At 47.1% G+C, this 12,172-nt stretch overlaps 2 protein-coding genes across 3 annotated transcripts in view; both read left to right on the plus strand.

The window, feature by feature from the left end:
* Positions 1–6,314: 6,314 nt before the first annotated feature.
* Positions 6,315–7,436, plus strand: LOC121514213 (nuclear factor 7, ovary-like). Its single transcript, XM_041794314.1, has one exon. It carries the CDS (start codon positions 6,315–6,317, stop codon positions 7,434–7,436), a length of 1,122 nt encoding a protein of 373 aa, XP_041650248.1.
* Positions 7,437–10,973: 3,537 nt separating this feature from the next.
* The window catches only part of thbs3a (thrombospondin 3a), a 40,895-nt gene continuing 39,696 nt past the window's right edge, over positions 10,974–12,172 (plus strand). For both annotated transcript variants that reach the window (XM_041793584.1, XM_041793585.1), the window contains exon 1: positions 10,974–11,410. In XM_041793584.1, coding sequence (XP_041649518.1) covers positions 11,323–11,410 — 88 coding nt within the window. In that variant the 5' untranslated portion in view covers positions 10,974–11,322. The remainder of the gene's footprint in view (positions 11,411–12,172) is intronic.

Raw genomic sequence — 12,172 nt, forward strand, 5'->3', positions numbered from 1 at the left:
AGACCAGGGACCCCCAAATAAAGGTGCCAGAGACTGGGGACCCCCCCAATAAAGGTGCCAGAGACCGGGGACCCCCCAAAATAAAGGTGCCCGAGACCAGGGACCCCCAAAAAAAAGGTGCCAGAGACCAGGGACCCCCCAAATAAAGGTGCCAGAGACCAGGGACCCCCAAATAAAGGTCCCAGAGACCGGGGACCCCTAAAAAAAAGGTGCCAGAGACCAGGGACCCCCGAAATAAAGGTGCCAGAGACCGGGGACCCCTAAAAAAAAGGTGCCAGAGACCAGGGACCCCCAAATAAAGGTGCCAGAGACCAGGGACCCCCAAAATAAAGGTGCCAGAGATGAGGGGCCCCCATAATAAAGGTGCCAGAGACCGGGGACCCCCAAAATAAAGGTGCCAGAGACCGGGGACCACCAAAATAAAGGTGCCAGAGACCAGGGACCCCCAAATAAAGGTGCCAGAGACCAGGGACCCCCCAAATAAAGGTGCCAGAGACCAGGGACCCCCAAATAAAGGTGCCAGAGACCAGGGACCCCCAAATAAAGATGCCAGAGACCAGGGACCCCCAAATAAAGGTGCCAGAGACCAGGGACCCCCAAATAAAGGTGCCAGAGACCAGGGACCCCCAAATAAAGATGCCAGAGACCAGGGACCCCAAATAAAGATGCCAGAGACCAGGGACCCCAAATAAAGGTGCCAGAGACCAGGGAAAGGTGCCAGAGACCAGGGACTTTAAAGATGCCAGAGACCAGGGACCCCCAAATAAGATGCCAGAGACCAGGGACCCCAAATAAAGGTGCCAGAGACCAGGGACCCCAAATAAAGATGCCAGAGACCAGGGACCCCCAAATAAAGATGCCAGAGACCAGGGACCCCCAAATAAAGGTGCCAGAGACCAGGGACCCCAAATAAAGATGCCAGAGACCAGGGACCCCAAATAAAGGTGCCAGAGACCAAGGACCCCCACATTAAAGGTGCCAGAGACCAGGGACCCCCAAATAAAGGTGCCAGAGACCAGGGACCCCCAAATAAAGGTGCCAGAGACCGGGGACCCCAAATAAAGGTGCCAGAGACCAGGGACCCCAAATAAAGATGCCAGAGACCAGGGACCCCAAATAAAGGTGCCAGAGACCAGGGACCCCCAAATAAAGTTGCCAGAGAGCAGGGACCCCCAAATAAAGGTGCCAGAGACCAGGGACCCCAAATAAAGATGCCAGAGACCAGGGACCCCAAATAAAGGTGCCAGAGACCAGGGACCCCCAAATAAAGGTGCCAGAGACCAGGGACCCCAAATAAAGATGCCAGAGACCAGGGACCCCCAAATAAAGGTGCCAGAGACCAGGGACCCCCAAATAAAGGTGCCAGAGACCAGGGACCCCAAATAAAGATGCCAGAGACCAGGGACCCCCAAATAAAGGTGCCAGAGACCAGGGACCCCCAAATAAAGGTGCAGAGACCAGGGACCCCAAATAAAGATGCCAGAGACCAGGGACCCCAAATAAAGGTGCCAGAGACCAGGGACCCCAAATAAAGGTGCCAGAGACCAGGGACCCCCAAATAAAGGTGCCAGAGACCAGGGACCCCAAATAAAGATGCCAGAGACCAGTCACCCCCAAATAAAGGTGCCAGAGACCAGGGACCCCAAATAAAGATGCCAGAGACCAGGGACCCCAAATAAAGGTGCCAAAGACCAGGGACCCCCAAATAAAGGTGCCAGAGACCAGGGACCCCCAAATAAAGATGCCAGAGACCAGGGACCCCCAAATAAAGGTGCCAGAGACCAGGGACCCCAAATAAAGGTGCCAAAGACCAGGGACCCCAAATAAAGATGCCAGAGACCAGGGACCCCCAAATAAAGGTGCCAGAGACCAGGGACCCCAAATAAAGGTGCCAGAGACCAGGGACCCCCAAATAAAGATGCCAGAGACCAGGGACCCCAAATAAAGGTGCCAGAGACCAGGGACCCCCAAATAAAGGTGCCAGAGACCAGGGACCCCAAATAAAGGTGCCAGAGACCAGGGACCCCAAATAAAGGTGCCAGAGACCAGGGACCCCCAAATAAAGGTGCCAGAGACCAGGGACCCCAAATAAAGCTGCCAGAGACCAGGGACCCCCAAATAAAGGTGCCAGAGACCAGGGACCCCCAAATAAAGGTGCCAGAGACCAGGACCCCAAATAAAGGTGCCAGAGACCAGGGACCCCCAAATAAAGATGCCAGAGACCAGGGACCCCAAATAAAGGTGCCAGAGACCAGGGACCCCAAATAAAGGTGCCAGAGACCAGGGACCCCCAAATAAAGATGCCAGAGACCAGGGACCCCCAAATAAAGGTGCCAGAGACCAGGGACCCCCCAAATAAAGGTGCCAGAGACCAGGGACCCCCAAATAAAGATGCCAGGGACCAGGGACCCCAAATAAAGGTGCCAGAGACCAGGGACCCCCAAATAAAGGTGCCAGAGACCAGGGACCCCAAATAAAGGTGCCAGAGACCAGGGACCCCAAATAAAGATGCCAGAGACCAGGGACCCCAAATAAAGGTGCCAGAGACCAGGGACCCCCAAATAAAGGTGCCAGAGACCGGGGACCCCCCAAATAAAGTTGCCAGAGACCAGGGACCCCCAAATAAAGATGCCAGGGACCAGGGACCCCCCAAATAAAGTTGCCAGAGACCGGGGACCCCCAAATAAAGATGCCAGAGACCAGGGACCCCAAATAAAGGTGCCAAAGACCAGGGACCCCAAATAAAGGTGCCAGAGACCAGGTACCCCCAAATAAAGATGCCAGAGACCAGGGACCCCAAATAAAGGTGCCAGAGACCAGGGACCCCAAATAAAGGTGCCAGAGACCAGGGACCCCAAATAAAGGTGCCAGAGACCAGGGACCCCCAAATAAAGATGCCAGAGACCAGGGACCCCCAAATAAAGGTGCCAGAGACCAGGGACCCCAAATAAAGGTGCCAGAGACCAGGGACCCCAAATAAAGATGCCAGAGACCAGGGACCCCCAAATAAAGGTGCCAGAGACCAGGGACCCCCAAAGAAAGATGCCAGAGACCAGGGACCCCAAATAAAGGTGCCAGAGACCAGGGACCCCAAATAAAGGTGCCAGAGACCAGGGACCCCAAAAAAAGGTGCCAGAGACCACGGACTCCCCAAATAAAGGTGCCAGAGACCACGGACCCCAAATAAAGGTGCCAGAGACCAGGGACCCCAAATAAAGGTGCCAGAGACCAGGGACTCCCAAATAAAGGTGCCAGAGACCAGAGACCCCCCAAATAAAGGTGCCAGAGACCAGAGACCCCCCAAATAAAGGTGCCAGAGACTGGGGACCCCCCAAATAAAGGTGCCAGAGACTGGGGACCCCCCAAATAAAGGTGCCAGAGACCGGGGACCCCCCAAAATAAAGGTGCCAGAGACCAGGGACCCCCAAAATAAAGGTGCCAGAGACCAGGGACCCCAAATAAAGATGCCAGGGACAGGGACCCCCAAATAAAGGTGCCAGAGACCAGGGACCCTCAAATAAAGATGCCAGGACTGGGGACCCCCAAATAAAGGTGCCAGAGACCAGGGACCGCCAAATAAAGATGCCAGTGACCGGGGACCCCCCAAATAAAGATGCCAGAGACCAGGGACCCCCAAATAAAGATGCCAGGGAACGGGGACCCCCCAAATAAAGGTGCCAGAGACCAGGGACCCCCAAATAAAGATGCCAGAGACCGGGGACCCCCCAAATAAAGATGCCAGAGACCAGGAACCCCCAAATAAAGATGCCAGAGACCGGGGACCCCCCAAATAAAGATGCCAGAGACCAGGGACCCCCAAATAAAGGTGCCAGAGACCGGGGACCCCCAAATAAAGGTGCCAGAGACCAGGGACCCCCAAAATAAAGGTGCCAGAGACCGGGGACCCCCCAAATAAAGGTGCCAGAGACCGGGGACCCCCCAAATAAAGGTGCCAGAGACCGGGGACCCCCAAAATAAAGGTGCCAGAGACCGGGGACCCCAAAGAAACATGCCAGAGACCAGGGACCCCCAAATAAAGTTGCCAGAGACCAGGGACCCCCAAATAAAGGTGCCAGAGACCGGGGACCCCCAAATAAAGATGCCAGAGACCAGGGACCCCCCAATAAAGATGCCAGAGACCGGGACCCCAAATAAAGATGCCAGAGACCAGGGACCCCCAAATAAAGGTGCCAGAGACCAGGGACCCCCCAAATAAAGATGCCAGAGACCGGGGACCCCCCAAATAAAGGTGCCAGAGACCAGGGACCCCCAAATAAAGATGCCAGGGACCAGGGACCCCCCAAATAAAGATGCCAGAGACCAGGGACCCCCAAATAAAGGTGCCAGAGACCAGGGACCCCCAAATAAAGATGCCAGAGACCGGGGACCCCCCAAATAAAGGTGCCAGAGACCAGGGACCCCCAAATAAAGATGCCAGGGACCAGGGACCCCCCAAATAAAGATGCCAGAGACCGGGGACCCCCCAAATAAAGATGCCAGAGACCAGGGACCCCCCCAAATAAAGGTGCCAGAGACCAGGGACCCCCAGATAAAGGTGCCAGAGACCAGGGACCCCCCAAATAAAGATGCCAGAGACCGGGGACCCCCCAAATAAAGGTGCCAGAGACCAGGGACCCCCCAAATAAAGATGCCAGAGACCGGGGACCCCCCAAATAAAGGTGCCAGAGACCAGGGACCCCCAAATAAAGATGCCAGAGACCAGGGACCCCCCCAAATAAAGATGCCAGAGACCAGGGACCCCCAAATAAAGGTGCCAGAGACCAGGGACCCCCAAATAAAGATGCCAGAGACCGGGGACCCCCCAAATAAAGGTGCCAGAGACCTGGGACCCAAATAACGGTGCCAGAGACCAGGGACCTCCGCTGTACCTGAAGGTGGTTGAACAGCCAGGAACATTCTAGAATAGTCACTGGGGACAAGGCCGCCCAAAAGGGGGAATAAATGAGAGAGCTTTCTGGAGCCCAGCCAAACTTGGGGCTCATGGAGGTCAGCAAAACCATGATCTAATGTAAAGTTAAGCTGTGATATCCATATTTCATATTTAACCTGAAAAATAACCACTCTCACCAAAGAGCCAAAAATCTCTTTTTAATCGTTAGTGTAGCACAAAGCCTTCTGAAATATATAAAACCCTTTTATTAAAATAAAAGAACTGAAATAGTTTAGAATTGCTACAATGGGTTAAAAATGGAAAAAAAAATGGTGGAGAAGGTGAAGTTGGATTTAAAAGTAGCAGAAATGGGTTAGAAGTGGCAACAATGGGCATAAATAGTGGTATAAGGGAGATAAAATGTGGCAGAAATGGGATTAAATTGGCAAAAATTAGTGGAAATTTGGTGAAATGGGATGAAGCATTGATATAAACTGGCATGAAAGGGTTAACTGCCTAAAAAATAGGCAGATATTGGCAGAAATTGGTTAAACTACTAAAATAGGGCATATTAAATGCTGAAATGAGGTTAAAATGGGAGAAACTGGGTGTAAAAAGGGGTTAAAAGTGGCAATAATGGGTCAGCAGAGGCAACATTAAGCTTAAGTGGCAAGAATTAGTTTAGAAGTGAAAACCAGGCAGAGAAAAGTGAAGGAAAGAGTTTAAAACAGATAAAAATAGGTGTAACGGGGCAAATATGTGTTAAAATTGGTGGGAATAAAGGATGAAAAGGGATGAAAATTGTGACAAAATTGGTGTAAAGTAGCAGCAGTGTCATTTAAAAGTTTTTTGGGGGGCAACTGGAGACCCCCTCTCAGTGTCTTGTGACCCCAATGGGGGTCCTAACTCCAACGTTGAGAACCCCTGCCTTAGTGCACAGCAGACTGCAGTAGATGCTGACATGAGCTCCTCTAACAAACAGGAGGTTAACATTCATTCTGAACCAGATCAGGAGATCCTGATTGGTTGCCCCACTAACCATAAAGTCAGGATCATGACTCCAGTCCTCAGATCTCTATTCTGGACTCATGTGGACCAACAGATCTGTAACCAATGATTGTTATTCTATTGGACTTTGAACCTGATAAGCTGTGGTGATAATTCTCCACGCCCTGGACAAAGGTGGTTATTCTGCCTCACTGAGATGAGACGCACGCACCCAGACGGGCGTTTGGACCGCCGTCAGACTAAAACCACATAGCTGAAGGAGGGAATACTGAGAATACCTGGACTATAACCTGCTACTGGACTCAGGAACTAAAAGTGAGTTTGAAATATAAAGAATATAAGTGACAGGAAGTTTCAGGGACAGGGACTGACTTCGTGTTTGTCTGCTACATCTCTAGTTTGACTTTGAGACAAAATGGCATCCAAGTTAGTCGATGATCTGAGCTGTCCGCTCTGCCTGGACACCTTTAAAGATCCCAACATGCTGTCCTGCTGCCACAACTTCTGTAGAGTGAGTGTGGAGAAGAGCTGGAAGGAGAAGGAGGAGAAGGAGTGTCCTGTTTGTAAGAGGAGACACTCAAAGAGACTCATGTTGAACTTTGCTCTAAAGAATCTGTGTGAGATTTTTCTACGGGAGAGAGATCAGAGATCTCCAGAGCCAGCAAAAGATCTCTGCAGTCTGCATAATGGTGATGAACTCTTCTGTCTGGACCATCAGGAGCCGGTGTGTCTCGTCTGCAGAGATTCAGAAAAACACTCCAACCCATCCCAGCCCAGACCCATGGATGAAGCTACAGAAGAACACAAGAAGAAACTTGAGGAAACTCTGCAGCCCTTAAAGGAGAGGTTAGAGGATCTAGAAGATGTTAAAGTGGAGTTTGGTCTAACTCTGGACCACATGGAGGTCCAGGCCCGACACACAGAGAGGCAGATTAAGGAGCAGTTTAAGAAGCTTCACCAGTTTCTAGCAGAGGAAGAGGAGGCCAGGCTGCGTGCACTGAGGGAGGAAGAGGAGCAGAAGAGACAGAGGATGAAGGAGCAGATGGAGGCTCTGAGAGCACAGATAGCAGATCTTTCACACACAGTCAGAGACACAGAGGACCAGCTGACGGCCCAAGACGTCTCCTTCCTGAAAAACTACAAGACTGCAGTGGAAAGAGTCCAGCAGCGCCCCCTGCTGGAGGATCCACAGCTGCCCTCAGGAGCTCTGATAGACCAGGCCAAACACCTGGGCAACCTGGGTTTCAACATCTGGACCAAGATGAAGGACCTGGTCTCCTACACGCCTGTCATTCTGGACCCAAACACTGCTCATCCAGACCTCATCCTGTCTGATGATCTGACCGCTGTGAGAGGAGGAGAGAGACAGCAGCTTCCTGATAATCCAGAGAGGTTTGATTATTCCTGCTCTGTCCTGGGCTCTGAGGGCTTTAACTCAAGGACTCACAGCTGGGACGTCCTGGTTGAAGACAGTACAGACTGGGTACTGGGAGTGTTGGCAGAGTCTGGACAGAGGAAGGGAGAGGAAGAGACTTGATTCTGGGGAATATGGTTATCTGATGGTAAATACAAAGCATACTCATCATCACAGAAAACCATTGTTCTCCCAGTGAAGAATCCTCCAAAGAGGATCAGAGTGAATCTGGACTTCAACAGAGGAGAGCTGAGGTTCTCTGATCCTGATACTAACACACGCATCTGGACCTTTAAACAAACTTTCACTGAGACCATGGTTCCGTTCATTGAGACTGTGGATAATGTGAAGATTTTACCAGAGAAGATCTCTGAGACTGTGGAACCAAACTAGAACCTGATGATGAAGATCTCTGTGACTGTGGAACCAAACTAAAACCTGATGATGAAGATCTCTGAGACTGTGGAACCAAACTAAAACCTGATGATGAAGATCTCTGAGACTGTGGAACCAAACTAGAACCTGATGATGAAGATCTCTGTGACTGTGGAACCAAACTAAAACCTGATGATGAAGATCTCTGTGACTGTGGAACCAAACTAGAACCTGATGATGAAGATCTCTGAGACTGTGGAACCAAACTAGAACCTGATGATGAAGATCTCTGAGACTGTGGAACCAAACTAAAACCTGATGATGAAGATCTCTGAGACTGTGGAACCAAACTAGAACCTGATGATGAAGATCTCTGAGACTGTGGAACCAAACTAAAACCTGATGATGAAGATCTCTGAGACTGTGGAACCAAACTAGAACCTGATGATGAAGATCTCTGAGACTGTGGAACCAAACTAGAACCTGATGATGAAGATCTCTGAGACTGTGGAACCAAACTAGAACCTGATGATGAAGATCTCTGAGACTGTGGAACCAAACTAGAACCTGATGATGAAGATCTCTGAGACTGTGGAACCAAACTAGAACCTGATGATGAAGATCTCTGAGACTGTGGAACCAAACTAAAACCTGATGATGAAGATCTCTGAGACTGTGGAACCAAACTAGAACCTGATGATGAAGATCTCTGAGACTGTGGAACCAAACTAGAACCTGATGATGAAGATCTCTGAGACTGTGGAACCAAACTAGAACCTGATGATGACGAACATCAGTCAGGTTATTTTCAGATGTTCTGGTTTTAATCTCAGCCTGTGAGGAAGGTCACTGTGTTGTTCTGATGTGGCTGCCTGTCGTTAACACAGAGCTGAAATCAACAGAACCAAAAATCATCAGATCTAATCTAAAAGAACTTCCTGTCATTTTTCTCTGTTTAAAGCTGAAAATAAAACAGAGAAGAAGCTTTGACTGTTCAACAAATCACATTTATTGCTTTCATGTCATTTTCTTCTGCTTTTTATTTGCTGCCTTACTCTCTGTTTAACTTGAACCTTTAAATATGAATCAGTCTGAATGGACAGCTTTTAATAAAGTGACTTCTTTAGAAAAGGATCAGAGAAATACTTGTCTTTATTCATACAGTTGGTTTGTAGCTTAAATCTTTTCGTCTGACTTATTAAATGTGAATAAAGCGATGGTTGGAGCTTAATGTGAACACAACATAAAAGACAGAAACTATGGAGTATTCATGTAGCTGGAGTTAGCTTAGCATCAGCTAGCCTAGCTCTGTCTGAGGCTCAAATATTCAAAGAAACATGTAAAACTCCCAGAGGATCTGAGTGTAAAGGGAACATTAGAGGAGTGGAGAAAGTTTAGTATGGAACGCCACCTGGACCATAATGTCTGCTTCGGCGTTTGCATTAAAACGTCAAATTTGTACGTCTTAACATGTAAAAACATTCTGTCTAAACATGTTAAAACCGCGTTAAGACGAAAGAAAATGCTGTGTTACCAAGTACATTTTTCACGTATTAAGGCGTTTAGAGCATTAAGGCTTCCATACTATTGGTTGGAGTCAACATACCCACCCTTTCAGACGTAGGGGCTGCGCTGGGCTGTATGTATGCCTGCGTTGCGGTCATGTGGTGGTCATGTGGCTCTTGCTACTGGATACGTTTTGGCTACGAACCTATCACGTGTCTTGTACGTAACTGATTCGGGACAGCCCATCCGCCTGGGTGTGTATGAGTTTGTGCGGGTGATTTAAAACTCAGCGGTAGCTGAGGAGAGAAAAGAATGGCCTCCAGAAACTTTTTTTTACAACTGGAGACTAGCGGTTTGTTTCAAAATTCAACAGGCTGCCATTGGTACTCTAATACTGCCACCTAGTGGGCACATAGGCGAGCACATGTCATGTATGACATTGTAAACAAGCTGCATGTACTGCAATTAGTAACCGGTACAAAATAACACAGGTGTTTAATGTCACCGTAAATCTATATTATTTTTTAACCCCAGTTGAAGTAATAGCCTGTTATTTCTTAACTCCACTTTATACAAGGTAGGTGGGGAATTGATTTCTCTCTTGTAATGACTGTATCTAGGATTTCCCCTCAGAAACTGATGAAGTGGTAGCACCCAAATTTAAACGTCCTAATATGTAAAAAATGTACTAGTTAACACGGGATTTTCTTTCGTCTTAATGTGGTTTTAATGTGTTAAGACGTAATATTTTTACATGTTAAGACGTACAAATTTGATGTTTTAATGCAAACGCCGAAGTAGACGTTATGGTCCAGTTAGCGTTCCATAGTTTGGACACCCCTAAAGGTGAACCCTGCTTGACCCCGCCTCCCTACATGATGTCACACTAGCAGAGGAATACAGGTTTTCAATATGTGGCTCCAAAAAAAGATTTATTACTATCATTGCTGTTAATGTTCATTAATCAAGGAGAAAATAAACCTTTCATTTAACTTCTGTTGGATAACTTTGAAATCAGTCGACAAGTTTGTTATTTAAAGATGAGGAGTTCACCAGAGGACAGCTCTGAGGGACACTGAGGGAAAGTTAGTCCTGTCCCCGGTCTCCCCTACATAATCAAGGATAATATTTATATATTCTTTAGTGGTATCATCTTCCTCTTCTTTTTCCTCTCACTATGGGTTTTATTATAATTATTTTAATTAATTTTTACATTTATTTTACGTCTTCCTCTTCTTTTTCTTCTCTTTATGAGTTTTGTTATTATTTTAATACAATTGTACACTCGTTTTAAGCATTTTTATAGGTTATTACTACTAATACATTTCTACACTCATTTTTGAGCTTTTTAATCAGTTATTTCTATTTAAATACATTTTTACACTCATTTTTAAGCATTTTTATTAGTTATTTCTATTTAAATACATTTTTACACTCATTTTTAAGCATTTTTATTAGTTATTTCTATGAAAATACATTTTTACACTCATTTTTAAGCTCTTTTTTTTTTACCAATTATTATTATTTTACTACATTTTTACACTGTTTTGTAAACATTTTTTGCGGTTATTATTATTTTAATACAATTGTACACTAATTTTTAAGCTTTTTTTTATCGGTTATGACTATTTTAATACATTTTTACACTCATTTTTAAGGATTTTTTACCGGTTATTATTATTATTTTACTACAATTGTACCCTCATTTTAAAGCTTTTTTATCGGTCTTAACTCGCGCGCTTTATGCTAATCGTCTCCCCTGCGCGCACGAGCTGAGTTGGAGGAGAGCAGAGCGCGCGCCAGCAGCAGTTTCCAGCTGCGCTCGTGAGCCCGACCGTTAGTGTGTCCTCCCGCCGCTCCGTCGGCTCTCTCCGCGGCTCCCTGCCTCCTCTGCTCCCCGTTCTGCTCGAGGGTTCATCGGCGTGGATCCAGCCTGTTTCCCCGCTCCTCTAACCGGACTCAAACTCCCCCCACAGCCCGGTCTCTAAGCTCCGCGTCCCGCTGTCAGCTCCTCTGCTTCTCCGGGTCTCAGAGTTTCCGTTGGTCCGGTTGCCGTCACTTTGGACGGAGTTCTACCTCTTCTGTTGGTTCTTAAAGCCCGGTTCTTTGGGTCTGGTTGGGTTCAGACATGGCTCGGTGTTCCCTGGTCCCGGTTCTGCTGTCAGTTTTCTGGGTTGGACTCATGGCCGGAATCCTGGACGGACCGGACGCACAAGGTAACACCAAGCTAACAATAACGTGACATTAACGTTAGATAAGCTAACGGTTAATACTCAAGAGTTCACGTGAAGCCTGCAGTAAGTTATTTTATCTCTGGGTGTACCGACAGAATGTGCTACCGTCCAAAGCTGTGCCTGCTTCCTGCCTACCTGTGCGCGGTAGGTGTTACGACGAGATCTGTGACCCTGTCAGTTTGTGACCAGACAGGAAATTCTCAGTCTCAGCCTTTAAAACAAGAAAAACAGAAACAAGTCTATGGAGGACTGAGAGTGCCAAAATGAAATATATAATTAATTAATTAATTAAATATGCAATTAATTAATTAAATCTGCCATGAATTAATTAAACGTGTACTTTATGAATTAATTAAATGTGCCATTAATTAAATAAATATGCAATTAATTAATTAAATATGCCATGAATTAATTAAATATGCTATGGATTAATTAAATGTGTAATTTATGAATTAATTAAATGTGTCATGAATTAATTAAATGTGAATTACACATTTGCTCTGCATAATTATGATACTGGGGGGGATCTGAACCCTGGTCTCCTGAGTGACAGAGATTTATCCTCGCTCTGAGCTAGTGGACCAGCTGATGACAGAGGCGTAGTTTACGTACAAAGCAAAGACGACACCTGAAGTGCCTGGAAAACTCAACAAAACACGTCTGTGTACGAAACAATACAACATCTAGTACTGCGCTGACAAATAAACCTGTTAATCAACACTTGGCGAACACTCTTCGGTCAAT

The sequence above is a fragment of the Cheilinus undulatus genome, linkage group 8 (genome assembly GCF_018320785.1).
Source record: "Cheilinus undulatus linkage group 8, ASM1832078v1, whole genome shotgun sequence".
Classification (NCBI taxonomy): Eukaryota; Metazoa; Chordata; class Actinopteri; order Labriformes; family Labridae; genus Cheilinus; species Cheilinus undulatus.

Coding starts and splice junctions, on each gene's coding strand:
- LOC121514213 (XM_041794314.1), top strand. CDS start 6,315: ATGGCATCCAAGTTAGTCGATGATCTGAGCTGTCCGCTCTGCCTGGAC.